The sequence below is a fragment of the Oncorhynchus gorbuscha genome, linkage group LG15, assembly GCF_021184085.1.
Source record: "Oncorhynchus gorbuscha isolate QuinsamMale2020 ecotype Even-year linkage group LG15, OgorEven_v1.0, whole genome shotgun sequence".
Classification (NCBI taxonomy): Eukaryota; Metazoa; Chordata; class Actinopteri; order Salmoniformes; family Salmonidae; genus Oncorhynchus; species Oncorhynchus gorbuscha.
The window spans coordinates 66124607-66150946 of record NC_060187.1 but is presented as its reverse complement, the minus strand read 5'-3'; the positions used below and the strand labels follow the sequence as shown (position 1 = coordinate 66150946).

Sequence of the window (26340 nt, the reverse complement as noted above, 5' to 3'; positions counted from 1 at the left end):
ACACACACACACACACACACACACACACACACACACACACACACACACACACAGGTCAGACATTGCAGCACAGCGAAATGACCTACGTCGCTGTTCATTGAGATCGATTTCTAAATTGACCACTAGATGGCATCATTTACTTATTTTTCATACTTATGTTTTTAATTTGATGCCATTTCATCCCTCCAGAATGCCTACGACATCACAGAGCTGAAGAGGCCCCTGTGTTCCAGCCTGTCCCAGTCCTCATCCTGCACCACCGCCCCTCTCATCAAGTCCTCCCAGGGCTCCCAGGAGGAGGTGCACCCTGCTGGCTCAGCCTGCAGCTCAGGGACCCCCTACCTCCACATCCCCCACCACCACCACCGCCATCAACATCACCACGCTAGCAATGCTAGCTATACTAATGATAGTAGTGATGCTCATGCTATCTCCGTGGGCCACTGCCCCATGGACTTCAAGAGCTACGTGGCGCGCATCATCTGGGAGGCCGACAACGACAGTCAGGAGTTCCCGCCGGACAGCTATCACGTCTGGAGCATCGAGGGCGCCGGGTCCCCGGTCGGTAGCCTCAGCTCGCTGGGTTCGGCCATCTCCCACGATAAAGCAGAGGAAGAGGAGGGAGCAGCCTTCAGCTCTGATCGGCTATCCCACTGGGGGGACAAGTTTGAGGCTCTAAGTGAAATGTACGAGCGGCCGGCGCTGGCGCTGACATACCGGGATGCTTTGTGTTACAGCCAGAATCAGAGGAGCCGTAGTCAGGACAACCTGCCACACCCTTTTTAGGGTATTCATAAACCACAACATCATACACTGCAACATTGACTGACTTAGTTCCTGCTAGTGATTGTGTCTGGTGTGTCAATGCTGGTTGGTAGTAAGGGAAAGAAAGCACACAGAAAATTGGCTCATGTTATTTTTTCCTTCGTGTTGACAGGTTTGCTGAAGCTTTATGTGGTGGAAGAGGGATTACAAGTCTTAGTGAGATGAATTAATTTATTCTGTTTTATTTCTCTCGGTGATGTGTTGAAACTGTATTTATTTTTGCTCTGAAATGATGTTGAACCAACAGGGACAATGTTGTTCTTCTATATTATAAGGACTTTGAACTTAATGTGTCAAATGTATATGTTACCGGTACCCATTTATTTAGTATTCTAACGTTTTTGTTTCAGACATCCTATTGGATAAAGACAGTCATGCCAGGGAAATGGGCAAACGGAGACGCTCTGATGTGTTCCTTTACCACATTCTATCCTGTGACAATATATATTAACAGCATTTTTGCCCTACACAGGGGGAGTTCCCCTTCTTCCGTTCAGCAGGAGGTAGATATGATCTCTAGGAGGAACCTTTATATAACTAAAGGAAAATTGATTAGACGAAGAAAGCTGTCAATCGTGTTGCTTGTTCCTTGATATGTGTAAGTTATCCGTTCTCATATGCAAGAGATTCTAGAGCCTCTAGACTATTGTCAAAGACTTTCCCTTTCAATCACGGTCTAATTGCACTAGTGGATGATTCTCAGGCTTGATTGCAGAATCCATTTGCCAAAAAATAAGTACAAACCTTAAAATGCTTGGAATGGTAAAAGCATTGTTGATCTGCCTGGTGAGAAACCTTCACTTGGCATCAATTATGTGTATTATAGAATATAGTGATGGGTTTCAGATAGGAAATATTTTTATACTCCAATATAGACATGATGAACCCAGCCCTTGTGGTGCACTGTGTTGATGTGTCTTACAAGGACCTGCTCCTTTCTTCTGTTTCTAGCTCTATGTTGGTTCAGAGATGGTGTTGTGTGATGCCAATCATGTCTGAAACTTCCTGTCCTATCGTCTTGGAAACAAGAGGGCAGGATGACCCCACAGTGTCATGACAACGTCTGATGAATGTTTTGTGCTAAAGGAGACAGGACATACAGGGAGGGGTTGGCTGGGGAGGAACAGTTGTGAGTAGTCAAAGAAAAGTCAAACAGTACAATCACAGAAACTCCATTGCCGACAATTATTTTATAATTGATCTGATGGAAATGGTTCTATTTTTGTTGCCGTAGGTAGACAGAAACTCCACAAAACTAGCTCTCCAAAATGTCTTCACTTTACGATTTTGTTCTTGATAACTCTTATATATAGCTGTATAAACAAATAGCAATTTTTTTCCATGGCTGTAGAGTTACTGTGATGCACAGTGAGGACAGAGTGAGAACCAGGAACACCTCACTAACAAACACACTGATAAAATCCCTTCTGGCTTTTGTCTCCACATTTCAAATTACTGGGGCGCCTTTTGTACGCTGGTGTTTGGTCCAATTATCGACTGCATCCTTACATTTTCTCCCCCATATAACTTAACTGCAGTTGCTATGTTTGCATATATTAACCTAAAACTATAGATACAAGGGATAAATGGACACACATGGACTCCAGAACTCACAAACCCAGTAAGGCTTCACTCCTCGCAGCCCAGCGTCCCTACTTCCTGTATTCAGGACTCGAGGTCCTTGCCCCCCATGTTATTATGTGTATATATAATGTACATATCTACGTTTTATAGCAACCTAACGTCAGATATTCCTTTTGTATATTACTTTTAATAAAAATGACTTTTCTTCAAGGCATTGCAATTGGTTTTGTAACTTTATTTGTCCAATGTATGGATGGCTGTAACTCCATCTCTATTATATGGACACCGTTAATGAACCATGGCACAGGCTTTATCAGGACATAGCACTGTATGAGAGAAGGTTCAACAACAGGGGATAAGGCCATGATTATTCTTAACATAGGGACATACTGCCCTCTGGTGGTGAGTTTCAGATCTTTACATGAAATACATGAAAAATAATGTATTTGGTCAAACGATATTGTTATAGTTTCTCTCAAGGATTTAACAAAAAATCTTTCTACTGTAGATGTGTCATAGATACTATGGGCTATTTGTACGTGGAGATGGTAGCACATGTACGATAAGTTGAAAAAATGAAAATAACTTCACTAAAAGTGAAGGACTCATTATGCAGTTGAGTTAGGGGTGGGGGGTGAGGGTCTCTTTGTCAGGGTTGGTTTAAGAGGGATTAGTGGGGGGTTATGATAACGCTGGCATGTAGAGGTGGGGGCTATGCGTTCCCAGGCCAACACAATAACCTCTCAATAACAACACAATAACCGAGACTTGGGAAGGGGGAGGGGAGAGAGAGCGGCCCATGGCTGCCTTGGTGTCCCACTGTCTGCCTCCTAGACTATCCCCTCAAACACACTGGCCTCATGGAGAGACATGCATCATCACACACAGACCCCCAAGCAGAGCTGACTGACCAGGGATCAGTCACTGTTCAGTCCTTTCAGGGTGGGGGACATTAGAGGGACGAGAGATAGGACTTGGGCAATTTTCTGAAAGGCCCAGTGCAGTCAAAAACATAATTTTCCCGTGTTTAATATAGAGTACAGTATATTTCCACACTATGAGGTTGGAATAATACTGTGCAATTGTGAAAATGATATAATGCCCTTTTAGTGTTCGAAAATACGGACTGACATTTCAGCCTGTTTTGGTGGGATGGAGTTTTGCCCTGCCTGGTATCATCATGGCCTCGTGATGTTAAGTTAATAGACCAAAAAGAAAGTTCAAAACCTCTGCCAATAACAGCTAGTTTTCAGTTTTCCCCACTCAGACAACTCCCAGACAGTCCTAGCATAATTGTTGCTTGAGAAATTGCTGTTTGCGAAGAATCTAAGTTTCTTTTTGACCATCTGAATTGAAAACAATCAATAGTTAATTGTTACCCTGAAATGACTTGATATTGAGATAAAAATGGCTGCCTTGTACCTTTAACACAATCACATATTACCAACAGTCTCCTACAGCTGCTTTGACCCACCTTATATAACCTTTTATTCATAAGATGTGTTGTCCCTCTGGGTTCAACAGAACACCCTTCAATACCCGAGTGATTACTTCGAATGTTGAGCACGTCATCGTGACTCAGTCTGAGTCATGGTAAAGGCTTCTCCACACCGCCTGTCATTCGAGTGAAGCTTTCTCCTCCCCCTCAGAAGATACTCCCACAGTATGTGTAAACATGGAACTAAAATGCCAGGCCCAAGACAATACTCGAGGCCCAATGATACGTTAGTAATGCAAAGCACATGTAAAAAGTTTAGGCCTCATCTTTCTAACACCACCATTCTGTGAAAAGGTACTTTATGTCGGAGGAAGCGGTAGGCGTGAGGCTCACCGCACTCTGGTTGGAGGCCAGGCGATTTGCATCCCATTTCTCCCCTCAGCATGTCACAGATATGCAGGACTCCCCCAGACTCTTATGTCCATGTAATAGGTAGTATTGTATACAAATCTTGATGCATTCAAGTTGACCCATTCTAAATGGCACGCCCTCTCCAATTCACAAGACTTTAACAAACCATGGTCGAAAAAGTACTAGGCAAATGCTGCCATTCCAAAGTCAACCATAAAAGCAGGCAAAATGTATTCATTTCCATTTCATTTATTCAATACATTTCATGTTTCCATTAGAAAACAGAACATTCAGTTTATGTACATAACATATACACGTGAGTATTTACAGTTTAAACATGGTTCTTTGTATACCGCTGCCTCTGCACGACACTGAAGGGTTCAGTTGAGTCACAGGTTTGCTGGACAGACTGGGTGTTAGAGTCCTCCACTGGAACCTCAAGTCTTTACAGCACCATACCAGGTCAACTAAAGCACCACGGACAGGCTTGCGCAGAACTACGCAACATAACATTTCATATGTAACTGCATTATACCCCCCCCCCCCCCCCAATAACAGATGTCTAAATCATAAATAACATGCATCCCGTGACTTAAATAGGTTGCCTTCCTTTGGCATTGTTGAAGAACTGGATTCATAGCCCTATGAATGTATATATGGAGATAAAAACATTTTAAGGCTTAAATGAACACATAAATACAATGTTAAAATGACATGGTTGTAAATTGGTCCAAGGGGCCTAAATCAAAGTACTGAAGTCAAGTGTTCCAGGAATGTGTTGTGGCAGAATGCAGCAGGCACATGGGTCGTTCACAGTGAAGAGAACACATAGGTTCGAAAATGGTGCTTAGGTCGGTATAGAGAAGAGTTAACCCTGCACTACCCTTTCAAACGGCTCAAATGTTCAAACGTAACCACAGCAAACATCAATACTTCTTTCGGTGTTATTGTACGGCTGAGCTTTCCCAGGAGTACCCAGATTTAGACTCAACAGCACTAAATACATACGATACCACAATGTTAGGAGACTGAGTTGAGCAACTCAACTGTGTATTATGTACCAAATGAAATGTGAGCTCTTTAGCTATCAAAACATCATGTCTTGAGATGTTCAGCTTCAAGTAAAAGAGGGAGCAGCAGACATGTTTTCCTATGGAGAAAGATTTGAGTCACCTCAAATGATCTCCATGTAAGATTCTAATTCTGGGGATTAAGATTAGGAGAACAGTGTTTTTGTTGCAATCATTTGACTAAGTCAATACATTACACATTTACATTTAAGTCATTTAGCAGACGCTCTTATCCAGAGCAACTTACAAATATAGTAACCATGAGCTAATTTCCATGGTTGTACTGCATATATACTGATATCCAGCTTGGTATATAAAGTAAAATAACTCCTCTTAACATGCTACACAAAGGTGAGTTATTACCAAAAGGCAAATTTGATTGGTCACGTGAGGATGAGGTTCCGAAGTCAAGTTTACGCCTCCGGCTGGTCAGGCGTGACGTCTAGGGAATTCTCCCTTCATCGGGTTGGCCAGAAGATCAACGCGAGGAGACCCTGGGGCTCAGTGATTGGCTGGTTTCTCTGTGCTTTTTGGTGGAGTCAATATCCCTCCTATGGCAGCAGGCGACAGACTGTCTTGGCTGTCCGGTTGCCTCTGGTGAGCGTCGCTCTGCAACAGACAAGACACTTCATTAAGAACAACAAACATTTGTATGAGCAGTTCTATTCTTTCACTTGAAAAACATTACTTGGTAGCACAAAATGGCTGCCCATGCATCAAGATGGCTGCAACTACATTTCTGGGTGGAAAAGAGACTTGCTCCTCCTAAACACTGGTAGAAATACACTAAACAGCCAACAGTGTAGCCATTCTGTTTTTAATATTGTACTCATTCCAGCCCCTGAAAGGTGTGAGCCCTCACCAGCATGGACAGGTAGTCTACGTGGGTCTGGATGTTGTGTCTGTCGTCAGACGCCACTGTCTTAAAGTCTTTGAGCTCTGCTCTGGGACAGGCACTGACCGTGCGCATGAAGGGGGTCATCCACCGGACACAGGGCGCAATACTATCCCACGTCAGACCTGCACAGAAACAGACATTAGTAACCATGTAATAACACGAGGGCTGTGGGGTTCTAGAATGGGGCCAACCCATGTACACGATGCCAAAGCAATGCTTACCTGATACTTGGTGGACAACGTCAAAAGAGAAAAAATGGCAGAAGGCAGCAGCAGCCAGTATCCCATACTGGTAGTCCAGAGAGTTGATGTCCAGGATGGCCAGGTCTAAAAGCTGTAACACGAAGAGACCAGGACAGCCATTAAAACAGCTGTAGGTTTTCAGCTTCCCTAACATGGGGGGGGGGGGGGGCTAGTGGACTCACCTGTGTGATCTGGATGTAGGTGTCCTGAGAGAACTGAGGTACCAGGAAGTTGACACCATCCTTTAGAGACTCCACCTGAGCATAGAGCTTCAGCCATGTGATCACAGTCTCTGGACACAGGTTCCAGTTCAGCGCCTGGAGGAGAGAAGCCATTAAGTAATGTGACAACTGAATTAGTACAGTGCAGGGTTGGGCACAGGGGGCTTCTTACCTTCAACATGACAAGTTCCATCTCCAGGATCGCTTCTTCCTCACAGGCTCCGTCAGTAACGTAGGCAAACTCATGGAGCTTTGGAGGGTAGATTTCCTGAGGGGCATAAGGAGGGGGAACGATTACACTTGAGAAAAATACAGCACAAATGCCATTTTGTTATGACACAGTATAAACTAAAGCAGTGGTCGCCATCCAGAAGAAGATGAAAACGGAGGGCATTACGCCTACCTCCATCTTAGACGCGATGAAGAGGGCTGTGATGCCTATGAGCTGCAGTCGGTCCTTCTCCATATCGTCCTGTGTCAGCATGAAGCGGTCAAAGAAGTCCTGAGCCAGATAAGCAGTCTGTCGATGCAGAGTGTACACCTCACTCACCTACAACACAGGACAAAACAGGGGTGGGTTAGACATCAGTCGGGTCTGTACAAATCCTGGGGCACTATAGTAAAGTAGTATTGGAGATGTAGAACCCCTGAGATAATAACTATGGCGGTGGCCGTATCAGACCGTTGGCTCATTCATATCCAGTCATTACAAATCCAAACGCGGGTGTAAACAAGGCTTATAGATGGGTACAAGTAATAGGCCCAAGATTGTATAGAGTACAGCAAGTCATTTCAGAGACACACGTACCTCTAGAAGCCAGTCCAGGAGAATGGACCTCATCTTGGGCTTTAGTTTGGGGTGCTGCTGTAGGAAGCCCTTGTCATGGACATACTTCAGCTCCTTGTTCAGCATCTTAATCCACACGTCATCTGAGCTGGCCCAGCTGCCAAGAGGAAACACACACACACCGGTCTTTAACAGGACATCCAGGACTATGAGGGCCCAACACCAGACACTGAATTGGTTCGTCATCAATAGTAACAGGAGAAAACGCAGAAATCTCAGAGTAGCTGAAGTGTTTAGTTGCAGGTCTACTGCCACCCTGACTCATGTAAGCGTTGCATTGACACACATTAGCCAAGTGGCTAACGTGAGTCGAGTCCCACTAAAACATTACACATTCAGAGTTTTAAGTAGCATTGGGGGTACACCTTAGGAACAAAGACATTTGGAATCTGCATGAGAGGGGGAGCAATTTCCACTCTATTGAGGTGTAAAGCGATTTGGTTTAAGCCCCTTCAACACACTGTACCTGAGGCAGGGCAGCGGTGAGGTCTTGATGAAGATGTTCTTGAATCTGAACTGCTTGAAGCCAGACCGGTCTCTTGTCATCTCCAGCTCCTTGTGTGGCGTTTCTACGAGGACACATGGACTTGCCCCTTCTTCTGACCACCGTTTCTAGAGAGAAAAGGCACCAAGGTCAATCTCTTCATCAGCAGTCACATAAGCAGCAAATGCAGATATAAATAAACATGCATTTACAAAGTGATAATTCCATATAGCCAACAGAGCCCTCATTTACAAATAGAGGTCACAGCATGCTACCAGCACAGTGAAAACTACCAAACTGCTCATAGCTGTAGTATACATATGAACTTCACATATAAAATTAAATAATGATTTCGACAGAAACGGGTATTTGTGAGAGGTTCCATAGTGTATACAAAACAAAGCACGCGATGTGATTTAGATTAGGCGGGTAGAGGAGAAAGGGACAGACAAAACGCCGGGTGTTATTGCGCCGCAGTCTAACCCACTGACACAATTAACGCGAGTAGTTAAGTCTCATCAATAATTACTTCGATATTAATGCGAATTTGACCGTAGTTCACCCCTAAATTCTCCCACGTGATTTACAGTCAATCACTGGCACAACTTGGTAAAGTTACTTGATTGAATAAAGCAACCAACCTGAATTTCATAGCTTTGTTTGATCACTGCGGGTGGCATCTTTTTGGATGGCTGAAAAGTACGTGGACAATACAGTTAGCTAAGATCAGAGTTCTTATTTGACGACAAAACCAATAAAAACAACACCGCTACACTACCAGTTAAAAATAACACAGCTAGCTTAATTGAACAAACCTCAGATTTTCTTTTCCGTCGGATCTTGACATTCTCTTCTGGTGCGTTCTCATCTCTTGCTTTCAACGTGATGCGACCACTGAAAGGACAGAATCTTTAGCGACATGAAGCAGTCACCGTACAAATTTGTTACAAACATGTACAAATAAGCAATGTTATAGCTAGCTTGCAATCATGCTTGTTGATAACAAGGCGTTTTCCCATACCTGCGTCTAACGTTAGCCATTCTGTCAATTGAAGGCTTCAGAGTTCCACCGATAATGATCCACTGAAACGGAGACAGGGCGAAAACATTGTTAAAATGACAAAGATACTTATCTTCACAAGTTCAAAACACGATTGGATAATAAAAGGCTGTTTTTTTCCGGCGGTAAAATGGCATGCCAAATGGGTTGAGCTTGTGAGTACCGTCATTTCCATAAAGAAATCTACCACAAATTGCATAAAGATCAACTTTATGCGTAGTCCCAGTGTTATGTCAGAAGCCCTGGTAGTAACTTACATGGTTATTGTTAACAAAAGTAACCACACGATAATTATTTGATGGTTTGTGAAACCAAACTACGCGCCAATTTCTCGAAGCGGGAGGATTTGGACAGTCACTATGGCTAGCTACAGTAGCTCACCAACTAACCAACTGAGCAAACTTTAACTCTAATACAGCAACAAAAGTTTAGATAAAGGATATGATACATAAAGAATGTATTGCCGCAGCAATAATTCAACATTGGTAGGTATAATTTGCATGAGGATGTAGTTTACTGGCTAGCTAAGTATCTTTATGCCACGTCCCTGAAAAGCAGTGGTTGCTTCTATGTTTACGTTAAATATCAATCAAATTTGATAAAACAGCGTAAAAACAATGTGAAGAAACAGATGTATTGTCTTATCAAATCAACCTACTAATGTTAGCCAGATAACATTAGTTTGCAACCAACTTGTTTGCTAACGTTACCAGTCTCTCTTGCTATTTGGTTCCTTTTCAATATTTGACAACAAAAAAAAAACAATAAACGAAATGTTACTCATCGACATAATAGCTTTACCACGCAATTTCAGAATAAACTCCTGAGATATATAGCTAGTTAAATAAGCAAACAATTACTCTCCAGCTCCTTACCCTCAGAAATGAATGAACGAATAATGATCAGCTGTCGCGCCGGCGCCAATCTTTATATATATGACCATTCCATGGCAAGTGCGCATGTGTGTTCCCGGTTCATTTAAACGCGCTAAATGTTCAAATCTGAATTCCATTTATTGCAAATAAGAAAGCGAACATTCGGTTTTATTTCCCGGGAGTTAATACATTTGATCACGTGTTTGCGAACATTATTAGAGAGTAGCACTCATCGACTTTGTATGGATGGTGGATCTACTTTGCACAAGAGGGGTTTAATTGATATTTTTAGGAAAAAAGGACGCTTTCCTTATTTCCCGGTTAACCTTAAATGACGCAGTAGGCGCTGAGTTAGCCTTTACACTTGGTCAAGTATATATAAAAAAACGTTTATGCTCTATTTTCTTATTTTTTCGCTGCAAGAAAAACACTTCCGTATTACAGATCAACATATGGGAGGGGTTTCAAACTCGCTTAGCCAATCAGAGGAGGGTCAGGAGAAACAACGTGGTCTTCCTTCAAAATGTAAACAACCCGAGATTAAGATAGTGTGGAGCGCTGTCATATTGAAACAGGAAGATTTTTACACGTTTCAACGCAGAGATTATATGCTTATTGTTATTGTACATAGATTGAGCTAGGTTGAAGCTTTCTTTTTTTCACTCCTCTTCTAGCTAATGCATTATTTGTCATACCAAGATAAGACTGCTGGACCCGTCCAAATAGTGACATCGACCCCCATGTATACCTATACCACAGTTTCTTACTAAACCATGTTTGCCTATACCGTAAAGCAGGATCAAGGAGTTACATGCCGAAAAATTCTGAAATAACTTATTTAATTTTTAAAAAAGTTATGCTTGAAATGGGCATTGTCTAATTGACTCAACAACCAAAAGCATAAAGTTAAGCCTTTTTAATGAATCAGAAAATCAACAGTTATTTCTGGTTGCCTAGCTGGCCAGCTGATTGATCCCACTTCGTACAATACCCCTCAGATTTCAACACACAATAAACATCAGTCATTATTCCATTTTATAGCCTTTAAAACAAGTGTATAGGATTATTTTATCAGAGTTATTATTTTCTGGGTCACTGTTTATTTCCTAAAGTGTTGAATCGGTTGTTTGTTTGTAATGAACTCAGCAAAAAAAAGAAATATCCATCCTCTCACTGTCAACTGTGTTTATTTTCAGCAAACCTAACATGTGTAAATATTTGAATGAACAAAGCAAGATTCAACAACTGAGACATAAACTGAACAGGTTACACAGACATGTGACTAATAAATAGTGGAACAATGTGTCCTTGAACAAAGGAGGGGGGGGGTCAAAATAAAAAGTAACAGTCAGTGTCTAGTGTGGCCCCCACCAGCTGCATTAAGTACTGCAGTGCATCTCCTCCTCATGGACAACACCAGATTTGCCAGTTCTTGCTGTGAGATGTTACCCCACTCTTCCACCAAGTCACCTGCAAGTTCCCGGACATTTCTGGGGGGAATGGCCCTAGCCCTCTGATCCAACAGGTCCCAGGCGTGCTCAATGGGATTGAGAACCGGGCTCTTCGCTGGCCATGGCAGAACACTGACATTCCTGTCTTGGAGGTAATCATGCACAGAACGAGCAGTATGGCTGGTGGCATTGTCATGCTGGAGGGTCATGTCAGGACAAGCTTGCAGGAAGGGTACCACATGAGGGAGGAGGGTGTCTTTCCTGTAATGCACAGCGTTGAGATTGCCTGCAATGTCAACAAGCTCAGTCCGATGATGCTGTGACACACCGCCCCAGACCATGATGGGCCCTGCACCTCCAAATCGATCCCGCTCCAGATATCCCTCTAGTGGTGTGGGGGCTGTGCTTTGGCAAAGTGGGTGGGGTTATATCCTTCCTGTTTGGCCCTGTCCGGGGGTGTCCTCGGATGGGGCCACAGTGTCTCCTGACCCCTCCTGTCTCAGCCTCCAGTATTTATGCTGCAGTAGTTTATGTGTCGGGGGGCTAGGGTCAGTTTGTTATATCTGGAGTACTTCTCCTGTCCTATTCGGTGTCCTGTGTGAATCTAAGTGTGCGTTCTCTAATTCTCTCCTTCTCTCTTTCTTTCTCTCTCTCGGAGGACCTGAGCCCTAGGACCATGCCCCAGGACTACCTGACATGATGACTCCTTGCTGTCCCCAGTCCACCTGGCCATGCTGCTGCTCCAGTATCAACTGGCCTGGGCCCTAGGACCATGCCCCAGGACTACCTGACATGATGACTCCTTGCTGTCCCCAGTCCACCTGGCCATGCTTCTGCTCCAGTTTCAACTGTTCTGCCTTACTATTATTCAACCATGCTGGTCATTTATGAACATTTGAACATCTTGGCCACGGTCTGTTATAATCTCCACCCGGCACAGCCAGAAGAGGACTGGCCACCCCACATATGCTCTCTCTAATTCTCTCTTTCTTTCTCTCTCTCGGAGGACCTGAGCCCTAGGACCGTGCCCCAGGACTACCTGACATGATGGCTCCTTGCTGTCCCCAGTCCACCTGACTGTGCTGCTGTTCCAGTTTCAACTGTTCTGCCTTATTATTATTCGACCATGCTGGTCATTTATGAACATTTGAACATCTTGGTCATGCTCTGTTATAATCTCTACCCGGCACAGCCAGAAGAGGACTGGCCACCCCACATAGCCTGGTTCCTCTCTAGGTTTCTTCCTAGGTTTTGGCCTTTCTAGGGAGTTTTTCCTAGCCACCGTGCTTTTACACCTGCATTGTTTGCTGTTTGGGGTTTTAGGCTGGGTTTCTGTACAGCACTTTGAGATATCAGCTGATGTACGAAGGGCTATATAAATACATTTGATTTGATTTGATTTGTAAGAGGCCTTGGTGTGATGCTCATTCATTCGAGGATATACGCAAATCCGAACATCACCCCTGGTGAGACAAAACCGCAACTCGTCAGTGAAGAGCACTTTTTGCCAGTCCTGTCTGGTCCAGCGACGGTGGGTTTGTGCCCATATGCGGCGTTGTTGCCAGTGATGTCTGGTGAGGACCTGCCTTACAACAGGCTTACAAGCCCTCAGTCCAGCCTCTCTCAGCCTATTGCGGACAGTCTGAGCACTGATGGAGGGATTGTGCGTTCCTGGTGTAACTCGGGCAGTTGTTGTTGCCATCCTGTGCCTGCCCCGCAGGTGTGAGGTTCAGATCTACTGATCCTGTGCAGGTGTTGTTACACGTAGTATGCCACTAAGAGGATCATCAGCTGTCTGTCCTGTCTCCGTGTAGCATTGGATTAGGCGTCTCACAGTACGGACATTGCAATTTATTGCCCTGGCCACATCTGCAGTCCTCATGCCTCCTTGCAGCATGGCTAAGGCACGTTCAAGCAGATGAGCAAGGACCCTGGGCATAATTATTTTGGTGTTTTTCAGAGTGAGTAGAAAGGCCTCTTTAGTGTCCTAAGTTTTCATAACTGTGACCTTAATTGCCTACTAAGCTGTTAGTGTCTTAACGACCGTTCCACAGGTGCATGTTCATTAATTGCTTATAGTTCATTGAACAAGCATGGGAAACAGTGTTTAGAAACCATTTACAATGAAGATCTGAAGTTATTTGAATTTTTAATAATTATCTTTGAAAGACAGGGTCCTGAAAAAGGGAAGTTTCTTTTTTTGCTGAGTTTAGTTATTAAAGATCTTCCTGCCAACTACTTTGCTCTGTTGTGATTGGTCAAACATTTGTGAGAACTTGCTGTGCAAAGCTGTTATGTGCTCTTTATTCAGAACTCATGAGAATGTCATACTGAAAGTAACATCATAGCTGTCTCAGCTCAGTGCTATAAAGGGCTTGTTTTGGAATTAAAGTCTCGGCTGTTTGGTGGGTCTTTCTTGCAAAATTTCATCATAGTTTAATAAACCTGGTAGAAAAGGTTAAATGGATCAAATGGACAGAAACGGAAGAGTATGTGTATGAAAACATTTATTGTAGACTGTGGTTTACATCATGACAACAGATCATGTATTACAGTTTTAGAACAGACTACCACATTCTCATTTGCAAATTTTGCTGACCATAAAAACAGAGTGAATTCGTCTGTCATACATCCAAAATAAAATAATGTGATCAGTTAAGAAGATAAATAACAGTTAACGCTCAAATTCCTACACTTTTTTGGCAAAGTGCTGTATTATTCCAGTAAACTAAATCAAAGCAAAAGTCTAAAAAAAAATGCCACCAAATATTCTTCACACAGGAGAAAACAGGTTTGCTACATTTGTGTATAAAAAGCTGTACATGGGCTGGGTGGTTGACGAAGAGAAGCTACCTCCTGTGTGCATAGTTGATTTGCTTTTGTATGTGTTGTCCTTTTGGACAACAGTTCAAGTTCTTCATTAATGCATTGTCATTATACTGTTTAACCTGGAAGGCACGTGATCCACAACAAATTCAAGGCATAAAACAAAATACAAATCCCTGTTATTATCATCAAGAGCTCATACAGACAGCTGAGGACAAAACAAAATGTCTCCTTCCAGCTTCACACATCAAAAATGAGGACTTAGCCATCCCCTCCATTCCCTTCGTCCTGTTGCCCGTGTCACAACAATGCAGTACAAAAATGTACGCGTCAAATGATGCAAGCTTTGCAATCTGACACATCTGAAAATAAAAAAGATACACAAATACAATGACTAGGCTTAAATCACTTCACTATAATCAGTTTACAACTATATAGACAAAACCACCTTAGTGCTTCTTAATGCTACAATGCTAAATACATCTGAGTATGTATGTAATGTGTATTTCCCCCAATAAGTACAAAGAAACAGGTGATATTAGGTTATAATATAAGGTCATAATAATATTAGGTCATGTAAATGATTGAGTTTGCCCTGGATACTTGACTTTCAGAGGTTCTGTGAAACTAGGCTACTTAGGTGTTTGAATTGTGTCTCTCTGTGGTTTCTTACCACAAGAGCGCACAGATTCATGTTGTCACAAACTTGACCATTTCAGAAAAAGGTCTTCAATTTGAAAACATTGTTAAAGTAAAGAAGAATATACTGTAAAAGCAAAAACAATAGTAATATAAACTATTGCAAGGTTAGAGTTTGCCGCTACTTTTTTGGTTGACATTTTAACATAACTTAGTAATATTATGTAACTAAGCAAATAAAGAACAGGGTAAATATCTAACTCAAAACAATGGAAAGTACACAGAAAACATTTATAAACAACAATGAAAAAAGACAGTTTCACTGCATCTTGGGGTTATAACAGTCGATAGAGAGAGTAGGAGTTCATTTTCACAGTCCTTGGACAAGCAAACGTTCAAATTCAATTTTTTTCGAGACGCAGACGATTCTTTTAAAAGGTCAATCATTGATCACAAACATTACCACAAGGCAAAGCACACTATGACAAATTTGGAAGGTCTCCAGTATGTACAAAGACAATTAACATCGGTCAAGTAATCTGCATTGTAGTAAAGTGTAAAGGTGATTGGCTATGACCCTGAGAAGTGGACTGCAGATTTAGAACAAACAATGAGAGATAACAGAATAAAATGTGTTTTTGTATCTTTTCTGTTTTCTAGCACTATTAAAACCATGCAACAAATCACACACTAACATAGTCACACCGCTGCTTACAAACATACCTATGTAGATAAACGCTCATACTAACTTCATACTGATATGTAATATACGTTTTTTTCTTTTTAAAAATATTTTGAAGTTTTTTAAAATAATATATTTTACATTTATTTTTCATCTTAAATTCTACTTTTATAACAAGGCGTTAAGTGATATTTAACCCAGTATTTGACCAACATTTCATCAATCAATATTGTGAAAGTACTGAATTACTCAATTCAAGGCAGGTTCACCCTTAATCAGGAGAGGGGGGTGATGATTTTGAAAAGTAAGTTGTGGCCATCAGAATGACAAATTATATTAGTTTGTCATGAAGTGATAGAGGAAGCAATTTCATTGGAGGGACATTAGAAACAACTTTGTTAATAAACTGTCCTAATTACAAGTGAAAGACATGCTCCTTTTCTAAATGCCTACTCCTACTCTAAAGACATCACAGTAATTCTATTAAGACACAAACCCTCTTCTGATAGCACACAACCACTCTATGACAGCATACAACAACTCAATTACATCACTTACAATGTCACTACGACAGCATACAAGCAACTCCATGATATCAATCAATGACATCACACAACCATTCTATGGCAGCATACAGCCACACTATGACATCACACAAACATTGCAGTGTGGGTGAAAGCGGAGAGTGTCGCTACAGGTGTAATATCTGATTGAACCAGTCTCTCCCAGTTACCATGTGGTGGTGGGAACCTGCAGCGGAGTAAAGTGACCTATGGCATTGATTCTAAAGGAGTCCTCATCACGTCTCTTCAATCCAGAGTGGAGGATCGGTGGATGGAGGGAAGATGGAGAGCATGTTGCAGGATGTACTCTTTTTGTGGATCCAGGTTGAGACAGATGGATGAATTGATGGATGGAGGGTAAGGGATAGGGCCAGGACCTCAGTAGTTGAGGTGCCTCTGGCCAGGCTGGTGTAGATAGGTGGTGGTGGTCTTGGCCTGCTTGGCCCCTCTAGTACGCAGCAGGTTGAGGCGGCGTAGGGCGTTGCGGGAGAGGAGTTGGTGCTGGGCGGCGCCACGTACCCTTTGGGCCAGGCGCCCGTGCTGCTGGACCTGGTCTAGGAGGCCTGAGGCCCGGGCTGTGATGGCTGCTGCATAGCAGCCAGCATGGAGCCCGGCTCTGCGCTGCACTACCATCTCTGGCCTATAGGGGGAGACAGGAAGGGGGCTGGACTGGTTAATCCATGTTTTTTTTCTTCTTCAATTTCCACCTAAAATGACAAATCTAACCACCTGTCAGGACCTGAAGCAAGGATATGCATATTCTTGATACAATTTTAAAAGGAAACACTTTTAAATGTGAAATTAATTTAACACTTTTAAAATGTGAAATTAATGTAGGAGAATATTTTTTACATTCACATTTTTTCATTTAACCTTTTTTTTAACTAGGCAAGTCCGCTAAGAACAAATTCTTATTTACAATGACGGCCTACCAGGGAACAGTGGGTTAACTGCCTTGTTCAGGGGCAGAATTACAGATTTTTACCTTGTCAGCTCGTGGATTCAATCCAGCAACTTTTCAGTTACTGGCCCAATGCTCAAACCACGAGGCTTTTTTATTTTTTATTTTTTTAACCTTTATTTAACTAGGCAAGTCAGTTAAGAACAGATTCTTATTTTCAATGACGGCCTAGGAACAGTGGGTTAACTGCCTGTTCAGGGGCAGAACGACAGATTTGTACCTTGTCAGCTCGGGGATATGAACTTGCAAGTTACTAGTCCAATGCTCTAACCACTAGGCTACCCTGCCGCCCCAAAAAATATATTATATAACACATTAGATCTAACATCTAAATAATATAACACCTTAGATCTGGTAAAAGATAATACAGATAAAGATAATAATTTTCTTTCTCCATCATTGAAATGCAAGAGAAAGGCCATCATATAATATTGCAGTTTAGGCGCAATTAGGGTTGTGTGTGTGCAATTAGCAGTGTGTGTGCAACGTTTCAGATTTTCAGATTGACCCAGTGAAGCATTGCAATACTGGACAATATTTTGCATCAAGTCTGCCCAAATGTGCCAAATTGGTTCATTGATACATTTTGAAGTACATAACTATAGAGAACATACATAATTTTGTTTACACACTCCCAGGAATGTCAATCATGATGGATCATTAGCTTACACACTAATTTTCACACATCTGGGACCCTCAGGATGACAAATCAGAGCAAGATTACTGAATTTAAGTACATTATTTACCTTCAGAGGTGAATGTATCAAACCAATTGCCGTGAAAAGTTTGTTGTTGTGCATTCCTCAAACAATAGCATGGTATTTGTTCACTGTAATAGCTACTGTAAATTGGACAGTGCAGTTAGATTAACAAGAATGCAAGTTTTCTGCCCATATAAGACATGTCTATGTCCTGGGAAATGTTCTTGTTACTTACAATGTCATGCTGATCACATTAGTGCACGTTAGCTCAACCGTCCTAGAATAGGGACACTGATCCCGTAGAGGTTAATTAAGCATAAATTCACTAAATGTAGGTGATGAAACACTACTGCCAGAATTTTTGCAGCAACAAATCCTACCTGTGGCAGGGGATGTCAAGCGAACGTCGACCCGGCTCCTTGACTACGGCGGCAGGTACGTCAACAAGGGGGAGGCAGAGATTGAGGTTGAGGGAGAGGGGGAGGTTGAGGGAGATTCGTGGGGGACAGTGGGTGGTGTACACAGACATGCTGGGGTGTTCTATCAGCAGGTTCTCCAGGGGACTGGTCTCTAGTACCATAGGCTTGCCCCTCCTCCCCCCGCTGAAGCAGGGTGGGGGAGTGACGAACCAGCTCTCCTCTAGAGAACAGGCCTCCAGGCACTGGAAACCCCCCTCTTCCTCCTCGGGACCCCCATCCTCGATGTCGGCGGTGGAGTCCAGGGAGGAGCAGGAGGCATAGCGGATGGGGGAGCTGGCGATGGGAGAGGGGACGACCACAAGGTCCTCCTCCTCCTCTGAAGTCAGGTCCACCTCAGACAGGCCATCACCACAGGGGCTAGAGCAGGCCTCGGCTGGGGAGAAAGGCAGGGATTGGTTAGGATACATCAGCACAATTAACATTTAAATAAGAAATGGAAAGTTTCTGTTTGCCAAAGCATGTAGGGTAAATGTGTGAAAATGTGTTATACAACCATTGAGTTTTATAATTGGAGATTTTAAAAAACTCCCCGTAGCAAAATGTAAAAATGCAATATGATGGTCTTGAGCTCAACCTGGGTGGGATAACAACTCACATGCAATACCCTAACATGACTTTAGGGGGCAATGTGGCTCAGAGAAAATGGCTTTAGCAATCAAAACAAAAACCATCTTTTCCCCTGATGTATAGGTGTCAAAGCCCTACAGGCACAGCGCAGTGTTCTGTCTGTCAGAATAACATGCCTGACCCAAGATACTAGTGTGTGTGCGCAAGAGCTGTCACTCATAGGATCAAGCAGCTTCAGCAACTCCCTCTACCAAACTGCTGCCAAATGCTTTCCAGTCTTTCCCAACTCTAGAATGCACCAAAACACTTTTTTTCCCCCACTAGCTAACTATCTCAAAAGGATAGGAGAGAAACTAAGTTTCAATAGAATACATCTAATCAAGTTAAATGAGGTGGTTTGGCTGGAGCGAGAAGTTTCATTCACTGCATCCATGGGCTACATAGCATGTCTTGCTTTGAGACTCGGTGGTATTACTGTCAATAGTGCTCTAATAAGTCAGAATAATACACTGCCATATGGGAATTATGATGGAAAAAGTAACTTGATACCAGATGGGAATCAAAGCCAGCAGATTGCAGTTTGGTTTCCCATTATACTAAAAATAGCCTGCACGGACATCTGGCCAAAACTTAATTCCTGGCCAAAGTTTAAACCGGACTGTCTGTCTTTTTTTGGACAGAATCTCTGATAAACAGCTGAGTGTGTGCATGTAAATGTGTGTGTAGATGTTTTCCTCTGTGTTCTTTGTGTATTAACAGTGTTCTCTGTGCATAAGTGTTCTGTGTGTGTATTGGATGTGTTCCCTTGTGTGCATGATCATGAAAGTTTCTCTCTTTCCTTTTCTGATGATGTGTGCATAGATGTGTTGTGTTCCTCAGAGTGTGTTCATTTCTGAGTGTGTTATGGTGTATATATGTGTGATATAAATACACCCACTCCCAAGGACACCAGTTCCCATCTTCATCTTTCTCTGTCACGCATGTCAGCAGCAGTGCAGCCACCTTGTTTACTCCAAAAAATAAAAATAGTAAATCTCATCTGTGCCGACACACACCCTTAGTTTAGCTGCTAAGCAACACAGCAGAACCCTAAAACGGCTTACATTCATCATCACTTCCTCTGTAAGGCTAATTGGGACCTGTAATCCTCTCACCATCCACCTTGTGTTTGTTTGTGTGTGTGTGTACTGTATGTGTGTGCGCACGCAGGAAGGGGGAAGGAAAGCAGTCCACGCTATTGATATAATAGATTAGCAGTTTAGAAGAAGTAGGAGACTAGTGCAACTTGAGGTGTTGAAGTGTGCCAGGAATACAGATCGTACACACTAAGTAGTACACACTTTAAGTGTGTGGAATCAATCCCTACTGTAAAATAGGTTACGGTACTGCAGTCTGTGCAAGAAAGAATGTTTCAATGCTTTCAGAGACAAAACATCTGACCTCAAGTGTCTGCTTACTGCATTCACTCTAACAGTTCTATGAAACAGACACGTAATAAAGGGCTTATGATACCATGTATCATCAGATATTAGAGATTCACTGTGATCAGATGAATCATTATTATATCATACTGTTCTATGATCACATAACAGTTTGGGTAAGGCTACAGAGTGCTTGGACTGTAGGGTAATATATCAACCACCTGTTTGTAAAGCATTATGAATGCTTTTATAGATATTCAAGCATTTACATGGAACACCTGTAATGAATGATGTGTGACATGGTTTATGAACACATTGTCAGCCATAATGCATTTCCCAAAGGTTGTCGTAAGAGGCCATGAGCTACATATGCAAGACAAGTCCAATAACGAATTATGGCGTGATAGACGACGCTGTGAATGCATTAATCCCAGGTGGTTTGGGTCATAGACTGTTACCGACTGGGGACAATTCTGGAGGGGAATTCTGCTGGGCTGTCTGCCCACACTACTCACTCCTCAGAGCCCAGAAGGGCAACTCTACTGGGCCTATTTTTATCTTCCTCCCCTTAGCCCCACATGCTGTTGTTTGACCCGATTACAGACATATTGCCCATATACTCCCCCATATCCCTTCCACCACCCTCCCCTCCCCCATATAGAAGTGGGCCAGCAGGATTCAGTCTCTCACACCTTGAATATTCACACACTTGTGGAATATGAGTTCTATCAGAGACAGACGGGCTGGATGCACTCCCTTCCCCCAAAGAACAAGTGTGATCCAGGTGTGTGTGTGTGTTATTGAGCAGCATTTATATACTGTGTATGTATAGAACCATGCATGTATGGGCACACGTGCATTTGTTTTTGTGTGTATGGATATTGGGAACCTTGCCAGGGCTTAGAGTAGCATCCTTGTGTCTGCATTTGTGAATACAGGTGAACCTAGGTTTCATCGGTTTATAGAGACTATAAGGCACCTAAGGACTGCATAGCCAAGCAGTTGGATAAGGACATTTCATAGATGTTTATGAGATGTAATATCTGATAATATGCTCACATGGAAAAACAAACACTGCAGTGGCATATAATCATACTATACCGGCTCCGACACTCGTCGGATGTGGCAGGGCTTGCAAACTATTACAGACAACAAAGGGAAGCACAGCCGAGAGCTGCCCAGTGACACGAGCTAAATAACTTCTATGCTAACTTTTAGGTAAGTAACACTGAAACATGCACGAGAGCATCAGTTGTTCCGGATGACTGTTTGATCACACTCTCCGCAGCCGATGTGAGTAAGACCTTTAAACAGGTCAACATTCACAAGGCCGGAGGGCCAGATGGATTTCCAGGACGTGTACTCCGAGCATGTGCTGACCAACTGGCAAGTGTCTTCACTAACATTTTCAACCTCTCCCTGTCAGAGTCTGTAATATCAACATGTTTCAAGCAGATCACCATAGTCCCTGTGCCCAAGAACACTAAGGTAACCTACCTAAATGACTTCCAACCCGTAGCACTCAAGTCTGTAGCCATGAAACGCTTTGAAAGGCTGGTCATGGCTCACATCAACACCATTATCCCAGAAACCCAAGACCCACTCCAATTTTCATACAGCACCAACAGATCCACAGACTTCCTGACGGTCGGCCCCAGTTGGTAAGGGTAGGTAACAACACATCCGCCACGCTGATCCTCAACACGAAGGCCCCTCAGGGGTGCGTGCTCAGTCCCTTCCTGTACTCCCTGTTCACTTATGACGGCACGGCCAGGTACGACTCCAACACCATCCTTAAGTTTGCTGATGACACAACAGTGGTAGGCCTGATCACAGACAATGATGAGACAGCCTATAGGGAGGAGGTCAGAGACCTGACCGTGTGGTGCAAGGACAACAATCTCTCCCTCAACGTGGTCAAGACAAAGGAGAGGATCGTGGACTACAGGAAAAGGAGGACCGAGCACGCCCCTATTCTCATCGACAGGGCTGTAGTGGAGGAAGTTGAGAGCTTCCTTGGCGTCCAGTCCACCAACAAACGAACATGGTCCAAGCACACCAAGACAGTCGTGAAGAGGGTACGACAAAACCTATTCCCCCTCAGGAGACTGAAAAGATCTGGCATGGATCCACGGATCCTCAAAATGTTTTACAGATGCAACATTGAGACAATCCTAACGTGTTGCATCTCTTCCTGTTATGGCAACTGCTCAGCCTCCGACGCAAGGCACTACAGAGGGTAGTGCGTACGGCCCAGTACATCACCAGTGCCAAGCTTCCTGCCATCCAAGACCTCTATACCAGGCGGTGTCAAAGGAAGGCCCTAAAAATTGTCAAAGACTCCAGCCACCCTAGTCATAGACTGTTCTCTCTGCTACTGCACAGCAAGTGGTACCGGAGCGCCAGGTCCAAGAGGCTTCTGAACAGCTTCAAATGGCTATCCAGACAATTTGCATTGCCCCACCCCCCCCCCCCCCCCCATTCTACACTGCTGCTACTCTGTTATTATCTAACTCTACCTACATGTACTACATGTATTATCTAACTCTACCTACATGTACATATTACCTCAATTACCTCGACACCGGTGCCCCCGCACATTGACTCTGTACCAGTAGCCCCTGTATATAGCCACGCAATTGTTATTTACTGCTCCTCTAATTATTTGTTATTCTTATCTCTTACTTTTTTAAAGGTATTTTCTTAAAAAAGCATTGTTGGTTAAGGGCTTGTAAGTAAGCATTTCACTGTAAGATCTATCTATACTTGTTGTATTCGACGCATGTGACAAAAACTATTTGATTTGATCAGTTGCCTTTTAAAAGTTAGTGAAGTTCCCACCATGTGACTGTATGGAAATGATACTCACTGTTGAACCCACCTGACCTGTTTTGTACATGGATACCAGGAGGTTATGGTGTGTGAGGGGTTGATTGTGTTTAGAGTATGTATTTGCATTTTTGTTTGTGTTTATGTCTGTGTTTATGTCTGTGTATGTTTCGTCTGTGTGTGTCTGTGTATGTTCTGAAGCTCACCCAGATAGTCCACCAGGATCCACTCTTCATCCTCCTCCTTCTGGCCAAAGCCCTGTTCTCCAGGGCCTCCCCCACTCACCTCCTCCACATTGTCCCCGAACAGGACACTGGTGAGCCTCTGGAACATACTGAAACTCCTTGGGGGGGCACAAAGGGACCAAGGGGGGGGGGTGAGCGGTGCGAGGACGGGGAACAGGCGTTTTGGTCATCAGCTGCAGGTGCTAAAGTGCTTCAATAAGGTACGGATGTCTATCATCTGAGGGGAGCTGTGTAAAGTCTGGTCATAGCTCACCTCGACGTGTGCAAAATTACAAAGGACCTGAGAGACAAAGGGGGAGAGAGAGGGAGAAAGAGAGATAATACGTCGTTGTGATCTTGAGTGACACATTTGAGACCATATATATGAGCTTATAAAGACCTGTGTGAAAAGGGAGGGGGAGATGCATACAAATATCCTTTAACTTTTGGGCAATTGGCAGGAGGAAAACATGGTTCAGACTGAACTGGAAGGACATCCATGTTTCGTTCTGGCTTACTACTTTTAGAGTACACTCCAATATAAACACTCTCTGCCAATAAATAGGTTTTCTATATCTCTAATCCTCGATAATAAAACATATAAAAGGGTAGCCAGATCATTCACAACTGTCACAAACTTCAAAGAGGCACCGTCAATGTGGTCAAATATGTGTGGGTAAATGCTTTTACAGGTGTGGGATTATTATCTTTAGGGATCAACTCTCTGTGGCCTTTACAGTCCAAAAAGCCAGACATCATTTGTCTGCTGATAAAGTTAACTACTGCCCCCACACTGACACACCAGGGATACAGCAAAGCAGTGACACTGTTTTCAGGTCATACATTATGACCCCTGACCTGAAGCAAGATCAGTGATACACAACAACCAATATTCTGCCAGACAACATTGAATTCCTGCTTGTGAAGCCACATTTGTCAGTGGAATTGTAAACTATGAGTTGTATGCATGTACACATGTATGGTAAACAAATACAGAGCTGTGCAGCCAATAATTAGAGATCTGTGGGTTTGTAAGATCTGAAAAGCTGAGAGAACTACAGTAGCTTCTTTATGATAATGTTCAAAAAGGACAAGATAGTTGTTTGGTAGACCTGACACAAAAACTGAAACCTGGTCTGCCAGATAGGCTACAGGCAAACACACGTTATGCCAGAATTACAGGTTTGTTAGATATGACCTAACATCAGACATATTCGTCAGAAGATGTGTAGGATGCAAGCGATTGCAAAAAACAAGTCGTTCTTTGAGTCAATGTCCTCTTATTTGTTAGATTCAACGACAAATAAAGTGAGCAGCTGTGCTATGAGGTTGAGGGACTGAGGGCTTTTCTATGGGACATTATCTACAGTATGTCCAATACGCAACCGGGTTATAATCTCCTGCACCTGTTCGTCCTCAACAAAATATCGCTTGCAAGCATTTTCTTCCCAGAACCGTGACTCTATTCCGATAGCAAACACGGAGGAGGGATGAAAGCGTCGTGATATTGGTAACATTAAAAAGGCAGAATATTATTATTTACGGAATGAAACGGTAGGTTAATGTGAGAGCTCACTGGATAATATTTTCTTGTCGTATGTATTTGGATGGTTGGTTAGAGGCCTGTCGTCGACTCCTTGGAATAGAGAACGTTAGGAGCCGTAACGATTACGTCATATGAATATTCTCCATGAGTGTTACACCCAGAGCAAAATGCCTGAAATTGTCTCTGTAATAAAACACATAAATCCCTGAAAATATGAATTAAATGTTCAGTTAGTGTCTGTGGTAGGCTGTCTGCTTGCGGGATGATTTGTTGACTAGCATACAAGCGGAGGGTGTATAGCGTAACCCTACACCTCTTAGGCGGGTCGCAGCTCCTACAATGTTCAACTGCCAGCAAAGTTTAACTTAAAAGTACAATTCTGTTTTGTGCATATAATTAGCTCCTCCCTTAATAGATAGGTAGACATCTAGACCTTGCCATTTTAATAACTTTTCATTAGACTGCGGTCTGACTCTTATTTGGCAAAAATGGGCCGAGATTCTTATTTTTGCTACACAAAACACTGTTGGTGCATAAAAACAGTGGAAATAGGCTATGTATTTGTGCTAAACCGTACTTGTGTAAATAAAGTAATGTCAACAATGGCCTACAATTAAAATGCAAAAGAGAACTGTGTGTTCTTTCAACAACAGACAACAAAGAGACGCCCCAAAAAACTCACCTGCGGCAAGACAAAATGTGAACAGCAAAGGACGGATATTTAGTGATAAAATCCTTAAGACTTTGAGGTAGATTGTATCTTTTCGAGAATATAAAAAAAGTTTTCTTCGCGGAAGAAATTTAGTACATGGACCTTTGTTTTCGGAACAACACAGGTCGTTTCTTTTCCGAGCCTTTCCGAGGTCCCACTGTTCCCTTTGTTATTGTTGAGGCGAACTAACAGCTGATCGGAGTGACGTGTTTTCGGGCAGCCTATGGGAGTGCCCTGTATTAAATCTGTAAGCCAATCATACGCCGCCGTTGACACTGACAGACTGTCACCAACGCACGTGACCCCAGAGAAAGACAAGACTGGGCTAGGCCCAGCCCACACGTTTTTGGGAGTGCTTTTCAAAAAGTGTCTTCAAACTTGTCAAAATATTTGACTAGACACCCTTACTTCCTGTGATGTGTAAAATATCGCCCGGCTTAATTAAATCAAGCTTTATGGACAGCAGGCTATAAATTAACAATATTGTAATATGCTTATACCATGTTAATACAATGCTTATAACCCTATGTTATATAACTGTCTGTAAAGGGTCAATGAAGCCGTCCTGTAACATTTCCTTCGCTAAAATAAACATCTCCTGGTAGTCCAGTGACAGTCAAATACTCTATTAATGTGAAGGTGACATTATCAACATTACCAAAACACACAATTTCATCCTGAGTTGACTAAAATCCTTCTTTACATGCATAAGAATAAAAGCACATTTAATAGTGTGGGACCATGTTACAAAGCAATGCTCTGCACCCTCCCTAAAAGGATACCC

General features: G+C 42.9%; 3 protein-coding genes across 6 annotated transcripts in view; 1 reads left to right on the top strand and 2 right to left on the bottom strand.

Annotated features, from left to right (window-relative positions):
* LOC123998339 (neural-cadherin-like) overlaps window positions 1-2623 on the top strand; it is a 164421-nt gene extending 161798 nt beyond the window's left edge. The window contains exon 34 of the mRNA XM_046303461.1: window positions 190-2623. Coding sequence (XP_046159417.1) covers window positions 190-786 — 597 coding nt within the window. The 3' untranslated portion in view covers window positions 787-2623. The remainder of the gene's footprint in view (window positions 1-189) is intronic.
* Window positions 2624-4496: 1873 nt separating this feature from the next.
* On the bottom strand, window positions 4497-10021 carry LOC123996660 (G1/S-specific cyclin-E2-like). 2 transcript variants are annotated; one of them, XM_046300224.1, is made up of 12 exons: window positions 9956-10021; window positions 9042-9103; window positions 8836-8914; window positions 8662-8712; window positions 8003-8148; window positions 7498-7633; window positions 7093-7239; window positions 6862-6957; window positions 6651-6785; window positions 6448-6559; window positions 6191-6348; window positions 4497-5937 (listed from the first exon to the last, which is right to left on the bottom strand). In XM_046300224.1, the coding sequence occupies exons 2-12, from the start codon at window positions 9059-9061 to the stop codon at window positions 5830-5832; spliced, it is 1188 nt and encodes a 395-aa protein (XP_046156180.1). In that variant the 5' UTR covers window positions 9062-9103; window positions 9956-10021; the 3' UTR covers window positions 4497-5829. The 2 variants fall into 2 exon arrangements, with proteins under 2 accessions (XP_046156180.1, XP_046156179.1); XM_046300223.1 differs by lacking the exon at window positions 9956-10021 and having other exon boundaries at window positions 8836-8929; window positions 9042-9101.
* A 3875-nt stretch (window positions 10022-13896) lies between these two features.
* On the bottom strand, window positions 13897-25734 carry tp53inp1 (tumor protein p53 inducible nuclear protein 1). Of its 3 annotated transcripts, XM_046302354.1 has the most exons (5): window positions 25527-25734; window positions 23573-23599; window positions 23281-23417; window positions 18159-18630; window positions 13897-16756 (listed from the first exon to the last, which is right to left on the bottom strand). In XM_046302354.1, exons 3-5 carry the CDS (start codon window positions 23405-23407, stop codon window positions 16495-16497), a joined length of 861 nt encoding a protein of 286 aa, XP_046158310.1. In that variant the 5' UTR covers window positions 23408-23417; window positions 23573-23599; window positions 25527-25734; the 3' UTR covers window positions 13897-16494. The 3 variants fall into 3 exon arrangements, with proteins under 3 accessions (XP_046158310.1, XP_046158309.1, XP_046158311.1); XM_046302353.1 differs by having other exon boundaries at window positions 23281-23599; XM_046302355.1 differs by lacking the exon at window positions 23573-23599.
* Window positions 25735-26340: the final 606 nt, after the last annotated feature.

Bases quoted from the DNA above. Each gene is read 5' to 3' on its own strand.
- LOC123996660 (XM_046300223.1), bottom strand. From the start codon at position 9,061: ATGGCTAACGTTAGACGCAG. The intron at 7,634-8,002 runs GTACAGTGTGTT...TCCTCTTGGCAG, and splicing joins TCACCGCTGCCCTGCCTCAG to CTGGGCCAGCTCAGATGACG. The intron at 6,958-7,092 runs GTAGGCGTAATG...TATGCCCCTCAG, and splicing joins TCATCGCGTCTAAGATGGAG to GAAATCTACCCTCCAAAGCT.
- tp53inp1 (XM_046302353.1), bottom strand. From the start codon at position 23,407: ATGTTCCAGAGGCTCACCAGTGTCCTGTTCGGGGACAATGTGGAGGAG. The intron at 18,631-23,280 runs GTGAGCTTCAGA...CTTTCTCCCCAG, and splicing joins GATCCTGGTGGACTATCTGG to CCGAGGCCTGCTCTAGCCCC. The intron at 16,757-18,158 runs GTAGGATTTGTT...CTCCCCCTATAG, and splicing joins CTTGACATCCCCTGCCACAG to GCCAGAGATGGTAGTGCAGC.